At 49.8% G+C, this 27,343-nt stretch overlaps 1 protein-coding gene across 7 annotated transcripts; it reads right to left on the bottom strand.

The window, feature by feature from the left end:
* Window positions 1–491: 491 nt before the first annotated feature.
* Window positions 492–23,425, bottom strand: MANBAL (mannosidase beta like). Of its 7 annotated transcripts, none has more exons than XM_026503467.4 (4): window positions 23,359–23,403; window positions 17,129–17,225; window positions 13,854–14,062; window positions 492–1,433 (listed from the first exon to the last, which is right to left on the bottom strand). In XM_026503467.4, exons 3-4 carry the CDS (start codon window positions 14,001–14,003, stop codon window positions 1,326–1,328), a joined length of 258 nt encoding a protein of 85 aa, XP_026359252.1. In that variant the 5' UTR covers window positions 14,004–14,062; window positions 17,129–17,225; window positions 23,359–23,403; the 3' UTR covers window positions 492–1,325. The 7 variants fall into 7 exon arrangements, with proteins under 7 accessions (XP_026359252.1, XP_044241746.1, XP_044241748.1 ...); XM_044385811.3 differs by having other exon boundaries at window positions 13,854–14,059; window positions 17,102–17,225; XM_044385813.3 differs by having other exon boundaries at window positions 13,857–14,062; window positions 17,102–17,225.
* Window positions 23,426–27,343: the final 3,918 nt, after the last annotated feature.

Raw genomic sequence — 27,343 nt, forward strand, 5'->3', positions numbered from 1 at the left:
CAGGCTCCTCACTCTTTGTGACGACATTTGGGGAAGTGTCTGGCACGCTGAAAGCAGCCCGGCAAATCAGAGTTACCAGAGCTCGAGGCTTTTCCTTGGCAGCTGACTCAGGGCACGTGACCGGACCTGCGAGACCCACCCCACGCCACGTGAGGCCTTCTAGCTGGTTTTTTTCAAGCTGCTTGGAGGACAAGCAGCGTCTTCCTCTGGCAAATGGGAACTGGGGAATGAGGGGGGCCCAGCCCGGGTGGAAACTCTCACACACGCATGGACCTTCGCGAGTGTTTCCAATGACTAAGGGCCGCATGAAGCGGTCGGGTGGACCCTTCCTGAAACCCGTCCCGGAATGGCTCGGCCTGCAGCGCTGCTTGGACCGTCCTCGGCCCTACTCTCCCACTTCTCTGCGGGGAGCCAGTTCCCGGCACCCAGGGCAGGGCCCCGACCCCCCCACCCCCCGCCCCGCCCTCAGCAGCAGATAACACGCAGGAGGCTGCACGGGAGCAGTTTATTGACATTTACTTGCCCAGATGACGTTTCCTCACTGTTCTGGGGTTGAAAGAAATGGGGGGGGAGGTGTACAGATGGAAGCCAAAGGGCACACGCAGAATGTGCCAAGACGGGTTGAAAAGAGGTCGGTCTGAGATGGACAAGCCCCCCATTTCAGAGCCTAAGAAAGTCTGGGCCCAAGAACATGCACTCATACAGCCCACTCCCTTCCGTCTGCCAGCGGAGAAGCAGGCGTAACCCTGGCTGGCTTTCCCGCGGGCTCTCCAGCCAGCTTCGGACCTGGCTGTTGCACCCGAGGGACCACCTACATCGCAGTGGCCGTGGCGTCTTGACCTAAACACACGGGGACGACCTGGCCTGGCTCCATCTGCGCAGCAGACACTAAGGCGGCTGATCAGCAGATCCGCAGCGCACACGTAACGGCAGGGGCGGTGCTTGTCAGCATGAGATCACGACTCTAAAATGTAGTGGAAATCCACAAGTGGGGGACTGAAGGCTGGCCGTGATGATTAAGTATGCAAATGTCACTCTGAGCTGACCCAACTTCTGAACAGACAGACCTCTTACACAGCCTCTGCACACACGCTGTTTTAGTCCCTTGGCTCTACACTGTCACGGAAGCAGAAAGAAGAGGAAGTGGTGGGCTGCCCAGCTGGGGCCTGGGGACCATCATGATTGTCCAGATCTCTGTGGTCAGACAGCGGCCCAGCCACTTCAGCCCTGACCCTGGGACGACTGAGGAAACAGGACGTTGAGTCCCAGAGGGCTGCCCCCCGAAGGCCCCTGCCCCACCCGCCTGGCTCTGCAGGTCCCCTCTTCTACCGCTTCTTCTTGGCCTCCTTCTTGGGCCTCTTGTTGGCGGAAAGAGCAGCAGCCTTGGGTTTCCTTGTCACCTCCGCGCTTCTGGGCTCAGAGGGCTCTGCCTCCTGCGTGGCAACAGAAAGGAGAGTCCTGTTTAGACGAGTCGAGTCTGACACCAGCAAAAACGAGATCGTTGTCTGAAGGGGGCTTTGCAAGCTAAAGCACACAGCCCCAGAAACACCAGGGATGGGAACCATCACTGCTGGGACCCGGGAGCCTCAGCTTGGCAGGGCTGCCCCCAGGGAGCAGGGAAGTCCTCAGCGAAGAATAAAGAAAGATGCCCCAAGGGAGGAGGCAACCTTTGGAGCCTCAGAGGCCTGGGTGGAATTTAGGCCCAGCCAAGTGACCTGTGGGCAACTCACTTCCCCTTCCTGGGTCTTGGTTTACCCACCTGGGAAATGGAAATAGTGATGCGAGCTGTGGAGGGCTGATGGGAGGAGGCCAAGATGCATGGAAAGCGCCCAGCGGCTGCGGCTGCACCCAGTGGCCGGCTGCTCGCCCCACGCACGTACCAGCCAGAGTGCAGGTGAGGAGCCGGCTGTGGGGCAGACCCACCGTGGCTCGCTCTCCTTCCGGCCCTGCTGTCCTCCTTCTCCCACTCAACCCACAGCATGCCAGGGCTGGGAGGGGTGTAGAGTGCTGGCCCACAGCTGGGCCACCACTACACTGTGTTCTGTGGGGCCGGGTGGAGGCACCCTGTGGAGGAGGGCAGAGGGCAGCCTTGGGGCAGAACTCCAGACTCGCCCTACAACCCGGGCAGCCCTGGTTTTTCTGTGTGTCCTGTTCCCTGTAAGATTTGGTTTATGCAAAGGCTCTGCTGCTTTAAAAACAGGTCCAAAACCATAGACCCAGCCCTGGCCTTCACTGCACGGTGAAGACAGTCCCGGGAAAGGGACTCAGCCTGCCACAGTCACAAAGAATCATGTCAGAGAAGACTCTGGAAGGGACTCAGTCCTATCAAGTGTTCCCCCACCCCCAGGGGATAAGTCCCACTGTGCCTTGGTCAGGCAGGATGTGAGTGAGGCGTGTCTGGCCTGGAGACCACTGACCACAGCCCCCGGCCTCCTCCGGCACCCAGGTGGAGTTCACTTGGCACAGTGTTTATTTTTAAAAATCTGAGCCAACAGGTAGATTTCCCATTCAACCTAGACCCCTAGCTTTTCTTGAAAACATTAAACGCCTAGCAATGGCAGCCCCTCATCTCCTGGTGGAAGAAACGGGATGGGCAGTGGCTGCCCCTTTACTCAGGTGCCCACACCCCTCACGGCTCCAGCACAAGAGTAAGGAAATGTTTCTTGGTACCTGTGTTCTTTTATTTAAAATGGGAAAATAAAAAGCAGATGAAGAATACTAAGAAGGAGCACACTTCTGGAAGAGAAAAATATGTCCTCGGTTGAATTGGCCGACTCCCAGCTTGCAGTTTGCTCTGCTCTCTGTCCTTCCCTGGCCCTGCACCTCAAGCTCTGGGGCGACAGAAGAGGCGTGATGGCGGCTGGAGAGGGGCCGTCCACACCGATGTGGGCCTACTCCAGAGGTCTGTCAGCTCCCTCTTATCAGCCACCGTTGCTGCCACTCCACCCCGCCAGCCCGCCAGCCTGCCAGCTGAGACACCAGATGTAAAGGCCCCGCCCAGTCCCAGGTACCCACGGGCGATCTTCCCAAGATAACCAGGGGGCGGGCCCCTCCCCTGGCCAGATCTCCTATGGTAGCGCTGGACGACCTCAGCCTGTCAACTTGGGCCGATACTTTAATGTAACTTGGTCCAAAAAGAAAAAAAAAAAAAAAAAAAGGAAGAAAGAAAAAAAAAAGAAAGGAAGACCGTTAGCCCATTAGAAAGACAAACAAACAAAACAGAACCTCAGAGGGGCCAGCGTGTCAAGTGCACAGGCTGAGCACCCCCCCACCCCCAGCGCAGAGCACAGCAGGAAGGCTACTGTTTAAGGCAAACCCCACAGGGCGCAGTCTTTGGGAGATGTCAGGAGCTGGAAACTGTCCCCAGTGCAGTGCCTCTGAGGCCAGTGCAAACCGGTCAGTCCCTGAGTGCCCGAGACAAACAGGCCCTGATGGGATGAATGGTTTCCGCACAGGGAACTTGCCAAGCCTGCCAGGCTCTCCAGAGCTCCCGAACCTCTAAAAGCTGGTGCCCCCTCCACATTCAGGGGGGTCCAGTTCAGAATCCACAGGGACGGTGACACCCGCCTGCCAGCCCCAGGGCCTCCCTCACTCTACAGACCCTCTCTTAGGTGCCTTATCCATGCCAGTACCTCTCTGACCTCTCTCCTGAGCAGACGTTTTCCTGACCCAGCTACCTGTCAGACAACCGGGACCGGCGCCCCCCAGGCACCTCCAACTCCACTGTCCCAGACCAAGCACAGCCCCTTCTCTAGCAGGCCAGGTCCTCCTCCCCACCTGTAGGCACAGCCACCACAGTCCCAGTGACCCCACCCCCTCTCCTCCCAACCGTCCAATCAGGCACCAGATTCTGGGGATTCAACCCCTTCTACCTCTTGACTTGGTCACTCTCTCCAGCACCAAAGTCCCTACATCAGTTCCTCCACTGCTAACTGACCTCCTTGCTCTATGCCATGTCTCATGCAGACCCCCCCCCCCCCGCCCACCTTAAACCTTCTAGGGGCTTTCTATCTCCCACAGCCTCATGCTTCACACACGAGATGGCATCTAAGGAGGCCACATCTCTAGCTTCTTCTGGGCTCTTCTCCAGACCCCACACTGGGTCAGCTGCCAGGGCTTCTGCTGGTGACCCCTAACAAGAGGAGCACCCTTCTTGGCCACCCAGCAAACCCCTCCCTGTGGTTTGGCCCAGCTAAGAATGCACTCCTACTCACTGCAGGGCACATCCCTTCCTCTACCCCTACCTCCCACCCCCGGTACTGAGGAACAACATAGTGCCACATTACATGCCACCAGTTACACTTTCTCCTGTTGGTCTCCCCTACTAGCCTGTGAGCTCCTTGAGACAGCTTCAATCGTCAATGAATAAATGAATGAATGAATGAATGAATGAGTAAATGAATATGGAAGATCAGGCAAGATCTCCCATAACCATGGGAACTTTTTGTCATCATGGAAAAAAAAAACACTTAAGGGCTCCTGGCTGGCTCAGTTGGTGGATCGAGTGACTCTGGATCTTGGGGTCATGAGTTCGAGCCCCATGGTGGGTGTAGAGATGACTTAAATAAACATTTACATATATATATAACACTGAGGACTAGGTCTCACTTTTCCCATGGGCACAGAGGACGCTAGCAGATGTCAAACCCAATATACATTCCCTAAAGTATGGCTCGGCACAGCCACCAGTAACAACAAGAGCCACAACGGCTGTATGTACACTGTGCCAGGCCCTGGGCTGTGTGGTGTGGACACATCTTATTTTAGCCTCACGAAGTACCATGCTGAGCCCCACGGCACAGACGGAAGAAGAAACACTCGGAGAGATTATGTGACTTGCCTAAGGTGCCATTTGGTGAGCGGCAGAGTCAGGATGTGAACCACAGCTCTTACTGGTTATAGGGTCCCAGATGGCCTAGGGACCTCAGGGCTAGAGACCGAGAACCCGAGTTAACTGTGAAATCCACTCTCTATTTAGCAGCACCCAGACCCACAGGCTGCACAGGGGGAATGACAAGAACGGCCCGTTCTACGTTCTGCCGATGGGTCATTCGGGCCGCTTGTTTGTGACTGCGGTTCCAACAGGAGTCAGGAGAGCGGGTTAGCGCTCCTCGCGCCGGGCTTTGTTTCTTACAGCCGAAGGCAGCTCTCTGTGGGTGTGTGTGCATAGTACAGTCATCGAGTCATCTGAGCATATTATCTGTCTCCTCCTCACCCCAGACCTCCTCCTCCCTTCCCCACCTCAGTTTCTGGCATCGTCCCTCACCCAGTTACCCAAGCTAGAAACCTCCAAGTCATTTCTGGGTTCTCACGTTCCCTTGTACCCCCACATCCAATGTGCCCCAGCTCCTGAGCATTCTACTCTCCAAGGGGCTCTCGACTCCACCCGGCCCCTCGACACACGGTACTGTGCCCAGGCCAGACCCCACAGCCCCCCGCTGCTCCCACATTCTCCTTGCCATCCGCCCCACTGCTTTCAGTCTATTCTAAAACAACAGTCCTGACCATGTCTGTCTGCTGCTTTAAATGTGCTTCTGGTCCGCCACTTTGTAGGAGACAAATTTCTAAGAGCTTCCCTGTGGCCCCCAGGGCCACTCCACTCCGGCACTGGCCCTGCCTCCTGGCTCGCCCCCTCGTGCAGCCCACTCTGTCCCGCCGGGCTACCGGCCCACCGGTATTGCCCACATGCTTTGTTCCCTTTCCTGCTCTGCCAAGGTTCCCAGACCTCCCACCTATCCGCGGGCGCCCAGTGGATGCGGTTCTGTGCCAGGCGCCACGGGGTAATGAAGAGAACACACGCTTAGCAATGTGCACCAAACATCCACTCGCTGAGCCTGCATCGCCCTAACGAGCCAGCCACTGTGAGCCCGTTTTACAAGCAAGGAAACTGAGGCTCACTGAGTCTCAGTGACTGGTCCATCGGGGTGCAGTCGAGTTCCCCCCCAGCTGCAGGGAAGCAAAAGCAGCTCTTACGCACATGATTCAGATGCTGGCGTCCTAGCCACAAAGAGCTGTAGCTCCAAATTCCTAGCCAGCAAGAACGACTCTGAACGAATGGCTGACTTATAATTTCTCCTCAAACGCATTCTGCTGGGACAAGGTAGGGAGGCTCCAAGCACTACAGCCCCACCTTCAAATCCAGGAACTCCGAGCCTCCTCTGAAGCCAGTTTTAAGTTTCCTCGGCAATCACGCCGTTGGGAGTAAACGAAAACGTCCCCCGCCAGGTGGTGCCTGGCTCTGCGGAGGCTCCAGTCCTCTGTGGACACGGGCCTCATCAATAATGAAGCAGCTCCACAGCTGCTTACGAGGCCAGAAAATTGCTGCTATTCATCAGATTCAAATAATCGAATCTGTGCCACAATGCATCCAATCCCTTCCAGCAGGGAAAGCATTCAGAATTTTATGATTTCCACTATACAGCGTGGATTCAGTCTGATAAATCAGAACAAAGCATCATTCCATACAGACCAAAACCACTCTTTCCTCTCAAGCAGTCCAGGGAAAGAAAACCACTGTGCTATGTGCACGTACCCTCACGCACCTTCTCTCACGCAATCCCCAGGATCTCTGGGCTGGGAGCGCGTGCCGTCCCTCTACAGCTCAGGACCTAGGCTTAAGGACGTGAAGGGTGGGCCACACTCAGACCAGGTGTACCCAGGACTGATGCTCCCGTCCGTCCTACTGCGTGCTCTCGTCCCAGGCCCTGGGCAGGGTAGGGGCTGAGAAGACCTTGCAGAGGTCGTGCCGGCACGGCCCTTGAGAGGAGGATGGGACTAGCTGGAACAGGGAGTGGGGGAGGCTGTCCACGTGGGCTCCGAGAGGCGAACGAAGACACGGTGTCCAGGACGCGCCTGGCAGCCAGGAGAACTGTGATTACAGAGAACAGCCTTGGAACTTATTCCAGACTCAATTCAGCAGGACTGCAGGCCCTTCCCACTGGCTGGCCTGTGGCTGTCTGTGTGTCCGGCGGTCTCTCCCATGAGACGGGACACATCTCGAAACCATGTTTAGACCGTCACCCTGCCCACCACACAGCAATCTCTCCACAAGGGCTCGTTAAGTAAAAAACACCCTGCAGCCCAATTCAGCTGCAAACTGCTCCCAAGCTTAAAAAAATACCGGGCAGAAACTGCAAAGTTCGTTCTCCGAGCCTGTCTCCTGAGGTGTTGAGAATAGGTATAATATACACTTGCCCGAGTTAATTATTTACTCTGGCAGCCTCAGACAGAATTTTCCAACAGGGTCCTGAACTTCTAGGCCACTGCCGGGAAGGCTCCATCCTTTTCAGGGCTCCAACACTGCAGAGCTTTCTAGCAGACAGCGAAGCCTATGTGGGCATCACACTGAGAGCCACCACTCTTGCTATTCTGGGGAGTTCCACTGGGTCACAATGCTGGGCATCAGCTGTCTGTCTGCCCAACCCCCCTCCCATGGGGGCTCTGCCCCTTCTCGGTCCCATGTGGTTCTAGGGGGGACTCTCAGTCACTGTGGCCACAAGTGTGGCCAGTTAAATGTGGCCCGGCCAGAAACGGTACCACTGCCCCTTCCCACCTATGGGGCAAGGTGCAAGCATGTGGTCAAGCCAGAGTCAAGCAGAGACCTTCCATGAGACCTGGAAAGTGACCATAGGCAGAGAGATGGTTTCTCTTGCTTGTAAATGATGAGCAGTAAGGAAGCAGACAGGGGCCGCTGCAGCCATCTTCCAGACACATGGCGAGGGCCTACGAATGAGGCCAACACTCGCAGGGAAGCCAGGAGACGGGGACAGAGCCCTGAAGACCTTTAGAGCCTCTGAGCCCAGCTGCGCCTTGAAATTCCCAGTTCTAAGAACCAATACAGTTTCTTTCCAGTGAAACTGCTGGAGGTGAGTTTCGGAACTTTCAACAGAAAGAGTCCCCATTACTGCAAGAAGAGACTGTGGCGGTCCACACAGAGACAGCAGAGTGCGAGCGAAGGTACCAGCAGCTGCAGAGATGTGACATATACATGTGAAGAGATGGGAACAGTCAGCACCCGAACTCTAGGGGAATCTGTGATTCACTCCAGATGAACCACTATGATCTGCTTCGTGAGTCTCTGAACTAAAAGTCAACACCCACTTGCTTCGGGTTAACTGGATCAGCCTTCTGTGAAGAAACTGATCCAAAAGAGGCTGGGAGTAAGCTCCGGCAGGCTTCTGGGAGAGGGGAGAGGGGCTGCCTACCTATATGTCCTCACTACCCATTCCTTAAACTCCTGGAATTTGGCCCCCGCCTCATCAAAGAACCACACCCCACTCTCAGACCAGCTATAGCCTATCTTCCCAGAAGATACGCCTGAGCATAAAAACATCACATTTTTGTTCACATTTTCAGGGAGCATGCAGACTTCTGAAGCCTATCCAAGGAACCCCTAGGGATTCAGGAGCTGTTAAGAACTTTGTTCTACTGAAGCCAAACTCCGGGGGAGAGCAGCCTTTCCTCTGTCGCTCCGTAGCCCTTGTTGCACCGTCTCTGTGGGGACCGGGATGGACATGTGCTCTCCTCAAATGACGGGGGTTTCCTGGGAGACGGCAGGCCCCTCTGCCCGCTGCTCTGCCCTGTCTTCTGAGAGAGCCACCCGAACGGAGACCCCAGCTTTGTCTGCACAGCACCCCTGCTCCTTTAGGACGTGGCCTGCCCCTCCTGCCACACAGGCCCTAGCTGTCCCAAGCTGGGTCAGCTACAGTTCCTTCCCTGGGGATTCTGGAACTGAGACCAAGCAAGAAGGCAGCCTCCAGACACTGCAGCTGAAAGACATACACTTAGAAGCTGTTAGCAGCCATGGTTCATCTCACCGCAGGGACCCCGAGCAGAGGAAGCAGGGCCCTGGTGAGAGAAGTGAAAGACAGGAGGCAGACAGGGAGTGGGGACCGAGGTGATGCAGATGGTGAGGGACAGGGTCCTGGTCGCCACCTCTTCCAGAGGCCCAGCTGCACCCCTGCTCTGGGACGGCACCTGCATCTTTTCGGTATACTCACACTGCACAGAAGCTACTTCAAGCAGGTCAGGAAGGCCCCAAGTTCAGGCCTTCCCTGACTCTTAATTTCCCTTGAGAAACTCAGCAACTCACTCTTCGGGTTTCCAGTAGTAAAGCCATGTGGATAAAATACTCCCCTGGTCTCTATCCCCAACTTCTCACTGGCTCCCTTTTTCCCACTTGGATGTCTTGCTATTATTTCAAACTTAACACATGTAGAACTGAACGCCTCCTACCCTCCCAAAATTGGGCTGTGCTTCAGAGAAACAGTCTAAAGACTAGACCAGTGGCTGCATAATAGAATCACCCGGGCACTTCGAGTAAATACCAAAGTGGGCTACAGTGAACAACAGAATCCAAATCTCTAGGGGTGCAGTCCAGGCCTTTGAAAACCCCCCAGGCAGGTGCAGATGGAAAATCGTGGACCAGCCCAAGGATTTCCCAGGCCCTTGCTCACAGCAGACAGCCATGATCAATTACTTTACCTGGAGCTTAGAAGCAGGCCCAGAATCCACCCGCTATGGCCACGACACAATCCATCAGACGTGGCACGAGGGATGACATGTATGTACCATCCTGGACTAGACAGAAATGGTGTAAGGATCTACTATCTCATATTTGAGAATCCAGCCTGCGAGAAAATGCTTGGATTAAGTGTGGCCCAGGCCTCAATCAGGGTCACACAAGTGTTTGTTTTCTCGGGTCTTGGTTTAATGAGGTGTCGACATGAACACGTTCTCATTTGGCTTAGGACTGAAAGGACTTTAGTTTTGATTTTGCAAATTGGTTCTTGCTCCCACTATGAACAGAAGGGGGTGGGGTGGGAAGCATTTGAATGTGTTCCTTTTTTCTTCCCTGATTACCCCCAAAAGAGCTTTCAAATAATCTGCTAAGTATTGAAGTACTGAAGTCATAAACTAGTTGCAAAAAATCGGCTTACTGGAACAACAGGAAAGACATTCTTTTGCTTTACAAAGGCTTTCCCATCATCTAGAGCCAAAAATATTATCTTCTGACCCAAAAAGCCACTAATAAACCTTGTTTCTATAGGCCAAGCAAGAGGGATGATTTTGCCCTAAGTAAATTGGCAAAGAGAGCAAGATTGTTCTCTGGGTCCTCCAACCCCCACTTCTACCCTCTCCCACCTCCTGGCACCCTCCACTTCCAGTAGCACCTTCCACTTCCCTCCTGCCCTCGGGCTGCCCGGGGTCCCCACCAGCTATCCCCACAGGCACCCTTCCTCCCTAAGAGCTCCCTGGCCCCAAGTAAAATCCCCTTCTTTGCTCCATCCCCATCCAAATTCCAAATCCCAGCTAGCTGCAGGTCAGCCTCTCTGAGCACAGTCCCAGCACTCACCCTCTCTTCATGAGACTGTGCACAGAATACTGTGTTCCCTTCCATCTATCTGGGAGTGTGGGGAGTAAGAGAAGGCTGCCTTCTGGGGGCACACTGAGGAAAGCTGGCAGTAGAATCCCTGTATAACTGGGGGCCATTTGTTGGCCTGATACACCAATAAAAAGTTTAATTACCAGTACTGTATTTTTTGTTACTGATCCATTGAAAAGCTTAAAAAAAAACAAAACAAAAAAAAGCTAAAAACAGTAAGTTTCAGTTATGAAGGCAATTCACTTATGTGAGCCTTATTCCCCTAAACTGCAAGATAAATTAAAATGAGATGGTATGTACTATATTTATATTTCAAAAGACGAGGCTGTTGTCCCAAATTAACTTCTAAATGGCAGAGGGGGAAAGTGGCGGAGCAGGCATATGGCTGAGCCCTTTGTCAACTCCCTGCCTCAAGAGGCCTCAACCCACTGTGCCACTAAGAACCTCAAAGAGATGAGTAAAAATCACCCCCTTTTTCTTGTTTGCTAAACGGACCCAGGCCTCTATGGCCAGCCTGGAAGGGTTAAGAACACAACAGGAGGTGAGGAGCAGCTTTCGAAAACGCCACACACCTCTGACTCTACATCTCTGCCTATAAAATAAAAACATTCATCACCTCCCTCCCTCGGGACTCGTAGCAGGCTTCGTCAGTGGCCAATGACAATAAAAATGGTTGTTAATACCCAATAGCATGCCGTGTCTGTGAGGACAGAACCCCAGAGCACAGGGATTACGTTTTCAGAGTGTGATACAATTGTGCGTGGAAAAATTCCAATTGTGACCTCCTTCTCAAAATACCAGAATAAGAAACAGAGATGGACAGAACCCTCAGAGGCCATGAGTCTGCCCATGTTCACCAAGGTTTCCCGTGCCCTCAGTGGCTGTGCCTCCCTGCCCACCCCCAGCCCCCGCCTGCCCCCTACATGCTGGAGTGCCTTGGGGCTGCAGCCGGGGTCCTCTGCTCACCTCAGCCCATGTTCTCGCCCCGGAGACCTCGTCCTTGCCCGGCTTCAATTCCGTCTCAACTCCCACGTGTTGGTCAGCACTCAGCCCGGACCCTCCTCCTGCTAGAGACCTGTGGATCCACCTGCTTACTTGGCAGAACCACCTGGATACCTTAAAGGCACCTGTCTCAAACTGAATTCAGCACACTTCTTCCCCAGCCCCACCCCACGCTGCTCCTTCCCCAGGGCTCCCCACTGCATCAGTAAATGGCCATTATCCTCTCAGCTACACGGGCAGGGTCTCTGGGACACAGTCATCTCCAAGAAAAATGGATCTCCAGAATATGCTATATGTTGTTACGTGAAAAAAGAAACATGTGAAACTATATTTGATAGTATGCCATCTTTTATGTATCAAAGGGGAGAATATTTATATATATATAAATAGATAAATCTGTATCATTTTGACTTTGGGAGAAATATTGTACATAAACAGTTTATGTAATTTTTTAATTAAATCAAAATGGAAAAAATCCCTAAAATTTCAAAACAAGCTGAAGCAAATTAGCCTAACTGTATATCACAATGGGAGTATAACTATAAGAAGAGAAGAATTACTAAACCCAGTACTCTGACCATACATCCCTACTGGGATATATTCTAAAGCCAGAAAGAACCACAAAGAAATCTTATCTTTCACTCTGAGTCTTAGTAGTAAAAAACAATGTAGTTATTTTTAAATTATAATAAATATATTGTAAGTATGTGGAATAGAGTCAATATAAAAAAAAACCTGCTATCTTTAGAAAGGCCTACTTGCAAGGTTGGCCCCTGGCTAGCACCTGGGAAATTGGATTTTGGGTGGTTCCCACAATTCCCAGAACTGATAAGAGTGACTCACTGTACCTAAACCAATCAATATGGTTTATGCCACATACCTGCTTTCCTTCTGGAAGTCTGGAATTCTGGCCCATAAACAGAGGGTGCTTATGTGACCCATCCCCAAGAGAAGTCCTAGGCAATGAGTCTCAAATGAACTTCCCTGGTAATAATATTTCACACAACGTGATGAGGCTCCCCTTGAAACCATTTGAACATAAAAAAACCTAAAAACTTATCAAATATATAAAAATATATGTTCAAGGGGTGCCTGGGTGGCACAGTCAGTTAAGCGTCTGACTCTTGGTTTGGGCTCAGTCACGATCTCAGGGTGGTGAGATCGGGCCAGGTGTCGGGCTCTGTGTTCGTCGTGGATTCTGCTTAAGACTCTCTCTCCCTCTGCCCCTCCCTCCATCTCTCTCTCAAATAATAAATCTTGAAAAAAAAACCCAGATATAAATATAAATAAATAATAAATGTGTGTGTGTGTGTGTGTGTGTGTGTGTGTGCGCGCGCGTGCGCAAAATGATATGAAAATCAAAGCTTCGTTGGTCGAGACTGGAGGTTGCTGGAGTCCAAACTCACTGCTCTAAAAATTAATAAATGGAAAGAACCAAGCATTTATCCAGCCTTTACTATGAACAGCATTTCAGAATAACCATATAGGCAATGAGGAAAAGGTCTTCTTCGTTGAAGAATGCCAGCTAATAAATGCAGAAGGAAATATTGGAGCTCAGCAATGGATGCTGAAAACACTTAGGTGAAAAACTGGTGGGGATTTGTTAATAAAGGGATCAGCTAACACCACCTGAACCCACCGATCAATCCCGGAATCTCTAAATGTGTGACAAGCAGACACCACATGCTCATCAATGACATGTAACAGTAACTCCACAGCACCAGCTAGGAGGTATTCTCACCAAATAACCTTATCTGAGTTGACTCAAGCATCTAGATGGAACTTCCTATTGACAGGAAATACAGGGAACAGAGACACAGGTTAAATGACACTGCACAGAGGCAATCAGCTAAATCCTATAGACGACAATGACCTGCTTTCTCCAACAAATCAAAGTCAAGAGAAAAGGGAGGGTGGGGAGAGAGGGTGGTGGAAGGAGGTAGTATGCTACAGAATAGAGAGACCTATAGAATAAAGTCAAAGCAACAAAAAGCCAACCTGATCCTGTCAGTGTCTTAAAACCCTCTGGGCCCCACCCCCTCCCCTGGCTGCACCTTCATCATGGCCCTCTGTGCTGTGGCCACAGCCATCCCGAGACTTGAACTAGGGCCCTTGCAAATGCAGTTCCCCTGACCCAGGGTAAGACCAGGTCCTTCCCCTTGACATGCGCCCTCACACTGCCCTGGGCTTCTCATGGAAACCTGCGTATTTGTTTCATATCTGCCCTGCCCTTCAAGGACTAGAAGCTGTATGAGGACGGACACTACATCTTGCCACAGACTGACATGTAGTAGGCAGTAAATAAAAATCTGCTTAATGCGTATGAACAAATAAAACACTGGTCATGTGGTTCAATGCCACAAGGCGGGAATCTGGCTTAGTCCCAACCGATCTTCTTTGCCATGGTATCTGTTTTTAGTACCTAGAACCCAGTCTGAGAAGCGGAGGCTCACAGGGAAGGACTCACCACCTCGTGGGACTTGGGAACAGGTACGATGATGGCCAGCACACAGATGAGCTGGAAGATGGCCCCCAGGAAGAGTCCGTACCGTAGCAGGTTCTCCAGGAAAGTGGGCTCGGGCACCTCGGGAGGTGAGAAGTCCAGGTCGGAGGCCATGGCCTCGGCCACCTGCTGCCTGTGGTCTTCTCTGATTCACCACTCTCCAGAGACAACTTCTAAACATAAAGGTTAAGTGTCATGTTTCTACAACGGACTTTTAAATGGTTCCACTTGCACAAACACACACATACTTGCAAGAATATACAAAGCGAGTGTGGTGAGATGTTAACAGTACTTGAATCCAAGTGGAAGATATATGGAGAGTCATTGGACTATTATTTCAACTTACTGTATATTTGAAATTTTTCCAAATACAAAGTTAGGGAAAACAAGTAAAGGCAAACACTTCGACAAAAATCTCTAAACAACATACATGTGAAAGCCTGCTACGTTTCAGGTTCTGTTCACATATTCATTTATTCCTCCGGGTATTCATTCAACAAATACCTGCTGAACACCAAGCACTGAAGAGAGAGAAGAGACATCTCCCTGCTCTCCTGGGGCCTGCGTCTCAGGGCAGCGGCTAACACCACATCCAGACGTGCTTTGCCAGCTGGTGACAACTGTTGTGAACAGAACTGACGAAGGGCACTGTTTTATTCTGTACAGGGTGACAGACAGGAGGGGCCCTCTGAAGAGATGGAAATTGAGTGGCAGAGCCATGAAGTGTGAGAGTGAGCCACTGGAACATCTGAGAGAGAAAAACAACTGTGGAGGCCCCAGGGCAGGGAAATGCATCCAAAATGGCCAGAGAAGAGCGCTCACGAAGGAGGGAAGACCAGGGAGCAGTGCGGGCTGACCCACTAGGACCCTGGCATTTCTGGATTGACTGAAGCCACCGAGGCTTTTGAGCAGAGAAGTGACATTATCTGACTTACATTTTAATTGGTGGGGAGAGGGGGTGAAGACAGACACAGTGGCCAGTGAGGCGGCCGCCACTGCCAGTAACCCGAATAAGAGATGCTGGGGACATGAATGACAGGGGCAGTGCTGGCCAGTGGTAGCAGGTCCAGCTTCAGCCAGCCTCTCCTTTCGCCAGGGCCCCCACTCCTAATACCCTGGTCAAGCTGAAAGAACTGCCTGTAGTTCTTCAAGAGCATGGGCTCTTTCAAAATCCTGGGCCTCTGCCCAGGCTGCACACTCTGCCAAGAATGCCCTTCTCCACTCTGACTGCTTGGTGAAGCCCCCACTCCACCTCCAAGGCTGAGCTCAAGTGTCACCTCCCCAGCGTGCCTTCCTTATTGCTGGCCTCCTACCCTGGTATGACTGAACCGCTTCCCCTCTACCACGGCGCCCACAAGTGGCTTCCTTCTGCCCACCACAACGAGAAAGGGGCAAACGGACTTTGGAACGCGGCCCACCTGACTCCAAAGCCTTCTGTGTTTTCGGAGATCTGTGCCACAATGCGATTTCCTGCTAAATCTGAGCTATCCAATATGGTGGCCATGAGCCACATGTGGTTATCGGGAGTTGAAATACAGCTGGCCCAAACTGAGATGCTTGTTAAGTTAAATACACACTCAAGTTAGGGCACAGCAGGAACATCAAAATGTAAAGTATCTCACTAATGATGTTTTTATATTGATTACATGTTGAAATAATATACTGGATTAAATTGTGTTAATTTCACCTGATCTTAAAAAAAGAACAAAATTGGAGGATTTACTTTCTGATTTCAAAACTTACTAGAAAGCTACAGTAAGCAAAACAGTGTGGTACTGGGATAAGGATACAGACTAATGGAATAGAAAGCTCAGAAATAAATACTCACATACGTAGTCAACTGATTTTCAAACAAGGGTGCCAGCATCATTCAATGGGGAAGAACAGTCTTTTCAACACATGGTGCTGGGAAAACCAGAGATCTACTTGCAAAATAATGAGGCTGGAACCTTACACCATATACAAAAATGAATTCAAAAATGAATCAAAGATCTCAACTGAAGAGACCAAACTATAAAACTCCCAGAAGAAAACATAGGGGAAAATCTTGGATTTGGCAATGATTGTCTTAGACATGATACCAAAAGCAAAGGCAACAAAATAAAAAATAAATTGGACGTCATCAGGATGAATTTAAAAATCGGTACATCAAAAGACACTATCGAGAGAGTAAAACTACAAACTGGAGAACAGTGGTTAGCACCGAATTACCACGTGACCCGGCAACCGCACTCCTAGGACATATCCCAAATAACGAAAAGCAGAGGCTCAGACAGGTACTTGTGCACCAGTGTTCACAGGTGCATTCACAACAGCCAAGATAGCAACAACCTAGAGCCCATCAAGAGACGAACGGATTAACAAAACGTGGCGCATATGTACAAAGGAATGCTATTCAGCTATTAAAAGGAGCGCAATTCTGACACCCGCTACAACGTGGATGAACCTTGAAGACTTGATGCTAAGCGAAATAAGCCACAAAAGGGCGAATGTCGTATGCTGCCACTTGTAAGAGGTACCCAGAACAGGCACACTCGGAGAGCCAGAAATTAGATATGGGTTAGCAGGGGCTGGGGGGGGGGGGGAGTGGGGACTTAGTGTTTAATGGGGACACTGTCAGTTTGGAATGCTGAAAGACTTCTGGAGATAGACAGTCATGGTGGTTAGACACCACTGTGAATGCCACTGAACGATACACTTAATGGTTAAAATACAAGGAAAAAACGGTTAAAATGGTAAATTTTATGTTACGTATATTTTTCAATAAAAAAATTAACCTTTTTCTGCTTATTTTTTAAATGTGGCTTTTAGAAAATGTAAAATTACACACATGGCCTGCACTGTATTCCTAGCCTTGGGCTAAAGAGAAGGTTCTAAGACCTTTCTCCACAGTGGCACTGCAGTTTCCCTGCTTTGCTCCATTGTCAGAGGAGTGACAAAAGGGTAGCAGAAAGACCTTCTCAGAAAATAGTGGGGGGGCGCCTGGGTGGCGCAGTCAGTAAGTGTCTGCCTTCGGCTCAGGGCGTGATCCCAGAGTCCTGGGATCGAGCCCCACATTAGGCTCCTCCACTGGGAGCCTGCTTCTTCCTCTCCCACTCCCCCTGCTTGTGTTCCCTCTCTCGCTGGCTGTCTCTATCTCTGTCAAATAAATAAAAATCTTTAAATAAATAAAAAAAATAAATAAATAAATAAAAGAAAACAGTGGGACTCACGCAAATGCGTACTCTGTCCCCTCTGACCTGGACACTTGGGAAGATCACATGCCTGTGCCAACAGGGTGGCCACTTTCACATCACTTCTGCTTTTCCTGGGAGCCACCTTCAAAGCCTGGGGCCTCTTTGGGGGGAAAAAAAAAAAAAACTCAGAGCTGGCAGATCTTCACCCTCCCAGGAAGGATTTGACTTCTGGAAAGAACCCAACATCATCTGAATCCAAGTGTGGTGAATCAGGTGGGGCCTCGAGCTCGGGAATACCATTTTTGGTCAAATACAAGGTATGACGACGCTCAGACACAGGCAGATTGTTTGGGGTGGCTCACGAACTGGCCCTGAAGTGAATTCCAGGGCAGCCACGGGAACAGCTTCTCTGGAGGAAACGTGCTGCCCTGCCAGGAAACCAGCACGTGAACACCAAGGTGTTCTCGTTTCTTCACAGTGGCAGCTCACAACACATACATTTTTAAAAAAAATTTTTTTAAGATTTTATTTACTTATTTGAGAGAGAGAGAGCATAAGCAGGGGATGGAGCAGAGGAAGAGGGACAAGCAGACTCTAAGCTGAGTGTGGAGCCCAACACGGGGCTTGATCCCAAGGCCCCGGGATCACTACCTGAGCCGAAATCAAGAGTCAGAGGCTTAACCAACTGAGCCACCCAGGCGCCCCTAAAGTATACATTTTTACAAATGCCCTTGGTCCCAAGCTTTAGGCTTAAGGCTGTAACAAGCCTACTGAACTTATCAATACTTAGATTAACTAGTGTTACCAACAGCAACACTGTTATGAATACTTGGAATACAATAAAAAGATGGAGCCTGAGGGTGAGGGCAAAAAGCCTGACTCTCTCAGCAATTAGCTACACTTCAGGCCCATCTCTTGACCTCCTGGAGACTTGATAGTCTCATAAACCAAACAATAATATTTATTCAAAGCTATAATGCATTTAGCTTTTTTTTTAAATGGCAATAAGGCCATATATAACAAGAGCCATAAAAGTGATTATCTCCTTCGACTGAATAACTCACTTCCTAGAATTTACAGTAAGGAAACAATCAAAACAAGAAAAAGGCTTCAGGTACAAAAAAGTTCACGGCAGTGCTATTCATGATGCTGAAAAACAGGAAGCAACTAAAGCATCCGACAATAAAGAGGCAGTTACCCAATTACGGCACGTCATGGCGTATTCCCCTTCATTAAAATGGCAAATATAAACAACGTGTGTCAGGTCGGCGGAAAGTCCTTGCAAAATAGTTCGCTGAAAAGAGACAATTGTACGAACACTGTGACTGCAACCATGTATACACTTGGTGTCAATGCCCAAAGATTCAAACAGGCTAGGAAGATGTGAATCTTCGCCACTCAAGCAAGGACTCCCGTACTGGGCAGCACAGGTGTAACGGAAGAGTAGTTGTGAAAAGGTTCTGGAAAACATAAAATGCCCTACACAGGCCGGGTATGCTTTACAACTCTTATCTAGTTCTCTCTGCGCCCCTGCGCTTGACTTCCCAGCCTTCCTGCCAGTGTTTCTGGGTCTTCGGTTCCTGAGTACAGAAGTCACATGAGCCCTACTCATCCTGCAGATCTCAAGTGAGAGGCGGCTGCCCTCAGACTCCCTGTGCCAGCCTGTCTTCCCCACCCCCTGCCACGGCTGCAGCAGCGGCAACAGCAACCAGCGAACCATCGCCAGGTGTGCACCACACCTCACAGCGAGATGCTCTTCGCTTCGCAACCACCTGGGGAGGCGGGAATACTAATGAGGACGAGGAAACTGAGGCTTGGAGAGGTTACGTGGCCTGCCCCGGGACTACGTGGCTAATGAGTGGTAAAGACAGGCTTCAAACTGGTTGGCTCCTCCAGAGCCTGAGCTCTTCCCCACGAGGCCAATGGTTTTCAAAGTGCAGGCTGTGACCCATCAGTGAGCCACAGAAACCCCTTAGGCGGCTGCAAGCAGCACTTTTTCCTTTTAACTTCATTAGCCAGCACTTGATTTAATTAAATAAATGACAATAGAAAATATGACATTAGCGGGGCGCCTGGATGGCTCAGTCGGTTAAACATCTGACTCTTGATTTCAGCTCAGGTCATGAGCTCAGGGAAGTGAGATGGCGCTCCAAGCGCAGAGCCTGCTTAAGGATTCTCTCTCCCTCTCTCTGCCCCTGCCCTCCCCCTCACCCACTCACTTGTACTCTCTCTCTCTCAGAAGAGGAAGGAAGGAAGGAAGGAAGGAAGGAAGGAAGGAAGGAAGGAAGGAAGGAAGGAAGGGAGGGAGGAAGGAAGGAAAGAAGGAGGGAGGGAGGGAAAATACCACATTAGTAAGGGTCAATACTGTATCCTGAAGCTTTTTTTTAGTTATATCCATTTACATCCAAGAATGTGTGCTCTGGGCCAAAATTCAAAATATATTTCTTATTATTTGAGAAATAAGGAGTCTGGAGTCCAATGTTTTTTACTTGTTCCACTATAAGGCCCTAGACAGCAGGAGCCCTGGGTCTGAGTTTGTTCCAGGGCCTGACTCAAATATTTGGTGAATGATGAAGCCTATGCCTATTTCCCACCTGGAAAGCAAGAGCAGATGCCTCAACCAACTGCTTCATTTAACAATGAGGGTAGGAGTGGAGAAGCACGGGGCTTGCTTAGGCTTTCCCAGTGAGTCAGGGCAGAGCTGACTATCCTGCGGTGTCTCTGGCCCCACGGTGAGCCAGACTTGCTTTAAGAGCAGAGGTTTTTATACGTTGGGGAAATCTCATACCCCTACCAGAATTTAATAAAAACTACTTACTCATCTATTATCAAACATGACAAATAATTTCATAAGGTGACTAAAACCCTTGAAGCTCATCCCTGAATGCCAGACTAGTGGTCTGAGACATTCATTCATTGGACACATATTTATTGAGCACCACTGTGTGTCAAGTGGTATTCTAACTCCCACCACGGAGTTTTCATCCAAATGGAGACACTCACACACATACACATGGAATATAATGTCAGAGCTGAGTATTATGAGAAAATATAAAGAGGGAGTACGGTTTTATATGAGGTGGTGAGGGGAGGGCCTCTCTGGGAAGGTGACGGTTCAGCAGAGGCAAAACGAAAGCACAGGAAGGAACGTCATTTAAATATCGGTTGGAGTAGTACCCCACCCAGGTTGGAGGAACGGCAGGGATAAGGTCCTGAGGCAGGAATGAGCTTTATGATCAAGGAGAACAGGAGAGTGAGCAAGCTGTGTAGGGCCAATAGGCCATTATAAGGGCCTTTGGCTTCTCCCCTGAGTAAAAGGGGAGCCACTTGAAGGTACTTAGCAAAGATGACAGGGTCTGACTCATTTTAAAATGGTCCCTCTGGGGCACCTGGGTGGTTAGCCATTAAGTGTCTGCCTTTGGCTCAGGTCATGATCCCAGGGTCCTGGGATCAAGTCCCGCATCGCGCTCCTTGCTCGGCTGGGAGTCTGCTTCTCCCTCTCCCTCTGCCTGCTGCTCCCCCTGCTTGTGCCCTCTCTCTTTCTCTCAAATAAATGAATAAAATCTTAAAAAAAAAAAAACACATAAAATAAAACAGTCCCTCTGGCTGCCACTGTGTTGAGAACAGACTGCAGGGGGACAAAAGTAGGAGTGCTAAGACCAGTCAGGAGGCTGCTGAAACAGTCAAAAAAGGCCATCACTGGGGTGGCAGCAGTTGGGGTGGTAAGTTCTGGGGTTATGGGTATATTTTGCAAAGAGAGCCAGTGGCATTGCTGAGGTGAAATCTGAAAGAAAGAAGTTAAAAATTATCCCTGAAGGTGAAACTATTCTGTATGATACTGTCATGGCAAACAACAAGACATTAAGGATTTGTCAAAACCCACAGAACTTTATAGCAAAAAGAGTAAACCGTCATGTATGCAAATGTTTGAAAAAAATCATTTCGGAGGTCAGGGTATCCCAGGATGGAACACAGAATGTGACATTCTTTTTTTTTTTTTTAAAGATTTTATTTATTTATTTATTTATTTGACAGAGATAGAGACAGCCAGCGAGAGAGGGAACACAGCAGGGGGAGTGGGAGAGGAAGAAGCAGGCTCATAGCAGAGGAGCCTGACGTGGGGCTCGATCCCATAACGCCGGGATCACACCCTGAGCCGAAGGCAGATGCTTAACCGCTGTGCCACCCAGGCGCCCCCAGAACGTGACATTCTGAATCTAAATGTATTACAAATGCATTAAACAACGTCACTGAAAGGGCAGGGGAATCAGGTGCAGACCTCAGTTAACTCTGGAAATGAGTGCAGTCTGTAGGACTAAAGGTAAAAGGAACTGCATGTGTACAGTATTCTCTAGTGGATAAAGTTCCTTCCCACAGGCAGCAGAGGCTAACAATTCTGAAACCACTCTATATCCTGAAATTGAACAATTGAGTAAATGGATGGTAGATGGTGGGAGCTAGATTAGTCACAGATGGAGTAGGTGGTTACAGATAAGCCAGAGGAGGCTAGAATGATCCATGTGGAACTGATGAGAGTTGCACATACGAACTCATATTTAGCTTAATATAGATACAGGTGGTTACACAAAGAAATATGTATAGATATGTGTATATATACAAGTTAGTATACACACATCTGTCTCTTGCACTGAGGGTCTAGAAGCATGGGCATCGCAGGAGCAATGATCACACCTAACAACCAAGTCTTGGTATTTCATACATTCTCCAATAAAAGGAAGCAAGGCTTTGGAGAAATGTTTCATTCTAGGAGTGAGGCATGAAATATACAAGATGAGCCTGGAACATAAAGTGTTAAAAAAAAGCGGGGGGGGGGGGGGGGAGCCTGGGTGGCTCAGTGGGTTAGGCCGCTGCCTTCAGCTCAGGTCATGATCTCAGGGTCCTGGAATCGAGCCCCATGTCTGGATCTCTGCTCAGCGGGGAGCCTGCTTCTCTCTCTCATGCTTCCTCTGTGCTCTCCCTCTCTCTCTAATAAATAAATAAAATCTTTAAAAACACACACATACATTCGCTGGGGCATGTCAAAGGGATAGGAGTGCCCAATGGCCAAAGCTGGTACACTTTGAGCAATAAAATATAGTATTACTGGATTATAACCCAAAGTATGAAAATAAATATCTGAGCCCATACAGATATAAATAATTGAATAGGTAAATAAATAAATGGGAGAGAGTTGACAAATTTCCCATGGAGAATTCCACATAATTTACGTAGATACTCCGCCTTCAAGTGTGAAGCATGAGCCCACACTCTTAAGTGTGGGCTGCATGTAATGACTTTATTCCAAGACAACAATATGGAAAAGGGGAGTAAGGGAAGTAATTTTACAGTGGAAAAACTTGACTACTTCAAGCGAGTGATCCAGGTTAACATCAAGTGACAACTTATATTGATAGTATGTACCCTTGATGTGATGTGATGAGAACCGCACTTTACCTCTGTGGTTTTCCCCCCCCAAGCCCCTAACTCCCATCTAATCATGTGGAAAAAAAACATCAGACAAATCTCAACTGAGGATCATTTTACAAAATATTTAACCAATAATACTGGAAACTGTCAAGTTGATCTAACAAAGTCTGGGAAACTATCAGAGCCAAGAGGAACCTAAGGAGACATGACGACTAAATGTAATACAGTATCCTGGACAGGATCCTCAAACAGAAAAAGGACATTGGGGGAAACGGAGCCAAATGCGAATAAAGCATGGACTTTAGCTAATATTAACTTATCAATATTGGTTCATTACGACACACACGCACTGTGCACTTAACTAAGTGCTTTGCATTCACCATCTTATTTAATCCTCAGGTCAAGCCTATGTGCCCTTTTTACAGAGGGGGAAACTGAGAACCAGGGAGGCAACCAGAGATGGCCCACGACCACACAGCACTACGGGGCCCACTCAGAAGTCGAACTTCGGCCCGAATGACCCCGCAGCCCGGGCTCCTGCTAACGCTCCCCCGGTGGGAGGAAAGGCCAGATCCTGGCAGCGAGTGCAGGGTTCAGGCCCGGGCTCTGAACAAATGCACTAGGCGGCACCGCGCGAGGCCCTCCACCTCCCAGGGACTCAAATTCCCCTCTGCAAGTAACTTCCTGACGAGCGCCCCGGGAAGTTATTCTCGTCCTGCGCACGGCGTCCCCGGGGCCAGCCGAGCAGCGCCGCCGGGAGCAGCCGGGCCGCGGCGCCCGAGCCCAACCCCCCCTCCGGTCCCACCGCCCCGTCCACTCCGCCCCGCCCCGAAGCCCGAGCCCGGCCGCCGCGCCGTCGCACTCACCTCCCGCGCCGCCCGGTCGCTCCCCCGGAAGTGGTTCCCCGTGGCGGATCCCGGAAGTGACGCACTCTGCAACCAGCCGGCTTCGCTCTGCCTGCGTTGCTAGGGTTCCGGCCTTTGTCCCAGCTCTGTCTTTGAGCCGCGGGGTGGGGGTGGTGCTGGGGAAGCGGGATCCAGACCTCCCCTGTTGCTTTAAGCCGCTTTGTCTCTCAGCTCCGTTCAGCAGATGTTCACAGATGTTTATAGGCGCTTTAATTCTATGCTGGACCCTGAGCGAGGAACCTACAAGAAGGGAGACAAACAAGAATTCTTAACGTTGGAACAGAAGCACATTATTAGAATTCGTTCAAAACTTTAACCGAGGGCCTCCTGACTAGCTCAGTCGGTAGAGCCTACGGCTCTTAATCTCGGGGTCGTGAGTTGGAGCCCCACGTTGGGCACAGAACCTATTTGAAAAAAAACAAAAAATTCACTGAGTTCATCCTCTATTCCCTGTGCTGGTTACTGGAGATAACAGTGAAATTGTGAAATAATAAATGTTACCGCTTTAAGCTCCTACTTTCAGGGTCGTCTGTTATATAGCATAGGTATTTAATACATAGAAGATGAGAAAGGAGGAGTTGGATGGTAGAGATCCAAAAAAGAATTGAGACCTAATCTTACCCTCAAGGAGCTCACTCTTAGTGGACACTAAAATAATTATAATTAAGGGGCATTGGGTAGCTCAGTGGGTTCAGCGTGGGCCTTTGGTTCTGGTGGTGGCCCAGGGATCCTGGGATGGGACCCTTGTTGGGGTCCTAGGCTCCCTGCTCAGCAGGGAGTCTGCTTCTCCCTCTCCCTCTGCTCATCCTCCTGCTGGTGATGTCTCTTTCTCTCTCAAATAAATAAATAAATAAATAAATAAAATCTTTTTTTAAAAAAATAAATAAGCATCTGGGTGCTTAGTTGGTTGGGTGTCTGCCTTCAGCTGGGGTGGTGATCTGTGGGGTCCTGGGATCAACCCCAGCCCTCGTTGGGCTTCCTGCTCCACAGGGAGTCTGCTGCTCCCTCTCCCCTTGCCCCTGCTCATGCTTTCTCTCTCTCTAATAAATAAAACCTTTTAAAAAATTAATTAAATTAAGTTAAATAATTATAATTCAGACAACAACGTCCACTAACTCCATACTGTGTGAGGTGGAATGGAGGGTACAAGAATGTAGCATTCATGTATTCATTCAACAGATATTTATGGAGGCTCTGCCCTGGATTTCCATGTACTATGGAACTGGGAGGACAATGGCAGGTAGGTGGGTCCCCACCCTCACTATGCTTAGAGTAGGGGTTAATGTCCGGCACCTCCATTAATCAATCACACAGAGAAATGTATATGAATCAGGAGGTGTGTTGAGAAGAAGGGGAAACCATGAGAGAATAAATAACATGGGAGACACAATCAAGACAGGGTGATCAGGGAAGGCTTCTCTGTGGAGGTAACATTTAAGCTAAGAAATGAAGAATGAGTAGCATTTTGCCAGGCAAAGAGAAGGAGGAAAGAGCATGGTGGGAGGTGGAAAGACTGTGGGAAAGGCGTGGAGCATAAGAAAGGGGGAGAAGCTGAAGCCTGAAGGGTACAGATATGTAGGACAAGAGTTGGTACTTGCCCTTAAAGGAGCTCACTGTGGGGTGTGGATGAGGAGGGTCATAGGAGACAGAGATGTTTTACGTGTTGAATTGTGTCCCCTCCCAAAAAAGCTCTGTTGGAGTCCCAACCCCCAGTACCCCAGAACGTAATCATATATGGAGGTAGGGTCTTTACACAGCTAATCACGTTAAAATGAGGTGATTAAGACGGGCACTAATCTAATCTGACTGGTGACCTTATTTAAGGGAGAAATTTGGACACAAAGAGCCACACCCAGGGAGCATATGCCATATGAAGATACAGGTAGCGATCAGGATAATGCTTCTACAAGCCAAGGAATGACCAAGATTTCCAGCAAACCACTGGAAGCTAGGGGAAAGCCGGGAGAATGATTCTTCCCCACAGTCGTCAGCTTTGATTTCAGATTCCTAGCCTCCAGAGCTGTGAGAAAATAAATATCCGTTGTTTAAGCCACCCAGTTTGTGGTACTTTTTATGGCAGCCCTAGCAAACTAATACCGATAGGCAGGTGCTTTGAAACCTGTTACTCTGTATCCAAAATGTGAAAGATCCCCAGTGCGGCTGCTGCAGGCATAACCACTTGCTTACTCTCTGGAAACTTCTGGAGGGCTCCAGCTGAGTCTTGCTCATCTCTGTGCCCTGCATGGCTCCATTAGCACCACAGCAAGGGAAAGAGCTCTGTACCATGCTTGCTCCTATTCATAATATCTATGCAAGGCGCTGCTTGCACCATGAAAGAAAAAGTTGAAAACGACATGGTTTCTGCTCTGGAAAAAAATTTCTAAATTAGATGAACGCATGACGGTGTAAACTGGTTTGTAATTATTAATTACAGCTGCCATTTACTGCGTATTCACTAAGTGCCCAGCACTTGCCATATATCGATATTCTCCTGCCAGGCACCCTAGAAGGCCGCTGTAATTATTCTCATTTCCAAGTGGAGAAACCTAGGACTGGAGAAGTTACACAGCTCCCCAAAGCCTCACAGAGACTACGTGCGTAACCAGGGCGCTACCCAGCCAACCTGTGGGAGCCAGATGCGCGCCCCAGGAAGAGAGGAAGTATCCGCAGGGACAGCAGTATCCCCGAGAAGGTTTCATGAGGGAAGCCACTCACTGTGGGCCCAGATAATGGGCTGGACTGAATATGCAAAAAGGAAAGTTGAGGTCTCTCTGCCCCTCCCCCTCCTTGTGCTTGCTCGGGCTCTCTCTCGCTCTCTCTCTCAAACAAATAAATAAAATCTTTTTAAAAAGAGAAGGGTGACTAGCCTGAGATCAGGGAGCTGTGAGAAGTCCAAGCCACACGGGAGGAAGAGAATCCAAGGAGCATCAGACACCAGATCAGGGGGTGAAGAAGCCATCTGGGAGAGGTGCAGAGACCGGAGATAAAGCAATGGTGGTAAAATGTGAAGTGTACAATTTGGTGGTAAGTAGACTGTTTGCTGTACAATCCTTTCGACTTTTTTATGTATTTGAATTTTTCACTACATAATTTTGGGCAAAAGAAAATCCATCTTGGAGGTGGATTCTGCAGCCCCAGGCACTTCAGCTGACCCACATGGAGCAGAGATGAAGCTCCCAGCCCAGCCTTTTCCAAATTCCTGACCCCCAAATCATGAGCTAAATAAATTGAGTACTTTTAGCCACTAATTTTGGAGGTATCGATAACAGAAACTCTCTAAGGAGACCTCTCCTACTTTCTATCACAGCTGCCTGCCCGTTTCTTGCATAGCATTACCACAGTCTGCTTATTCACCACCAGTCTCTCCCCCAGTAGAGTGTAACTTCTGTTTCCTTTGCTCACTCCTACCAGCACCTAGCACACTGCCTGGCCCATGGAGGTCTAAGTGACTGTTTGTTGAGCGAATCACTGAGCCCAGGAGATGGAGCCCTTCTGAAGAGTAGCAGGAGAGAATATAGAAGTCGTGGAGTGGGGGGAAAGCTGGCATTTGTCAGTTGGGCTGCCCGACCCCCATTCGTGGGAATCTCAAGAAACAGGAAGAGGTAGCCCCCTCTCCCACTATGGAGGATGGATGAGGGAAACACACCCTTGCCTCGGTTCCTGCTAGAGCATAGATGCTGATTATACTCATGACCTGTCAGAATCCCCCACCCCAGACTAACTCTGGAGGCAGAAGTTCCAGCTGCAAAGGTCAGTCAGAGACAGTGGCGAGTCCAGAGTTGGGGGACTTATTCAGAGCAGGTGGTTCTAAGGGCAGGATGTTAGCCACCTGGCTTTGGGTTCCTGCCTGTGCCCAGTTCTGCAGTGTTCCATCACCTCCTTCTGCCTTAGGTTCAGCTCAGGCGTGAAAGCAAGAATGCTGAGTGTGGCTGATCCTGATAAATCC

The sequence above is a fragment of the Ursus arctos genome, unplaced genomic scaffold (assembly GCF_023065955.2).
Source record: "Ursus arctos isolate Adak ecotype North America unplaced genomic scaffold, UrsArc2.0 scaffold_16, whole genome shotgun sequence".
Taxonomy (NCBI): Eukaryota; Metazoa; Chordata; class Mammalia; order Carnivora; family Ursidae; genus Ursus; species Ursus arctos.

Bases quoted from the DNA above. Each gene is read 5' to 3' on its own strand.
- MANBAL (XM_026503466.4), bottom strand. From the start codon at position 14,003: ATGGCCTCCGACCTGGACTTCTCACCTCCCGAGGTGCCCGAGCCCACT. The intron at 1,434-13,853 runs GTGAGTCCTTCC...GTTGCCACGCAG, and splicing joins TTCCCAAGTCCCACGAGGTG to GAGGCAGAGCCCTCTGAGCC.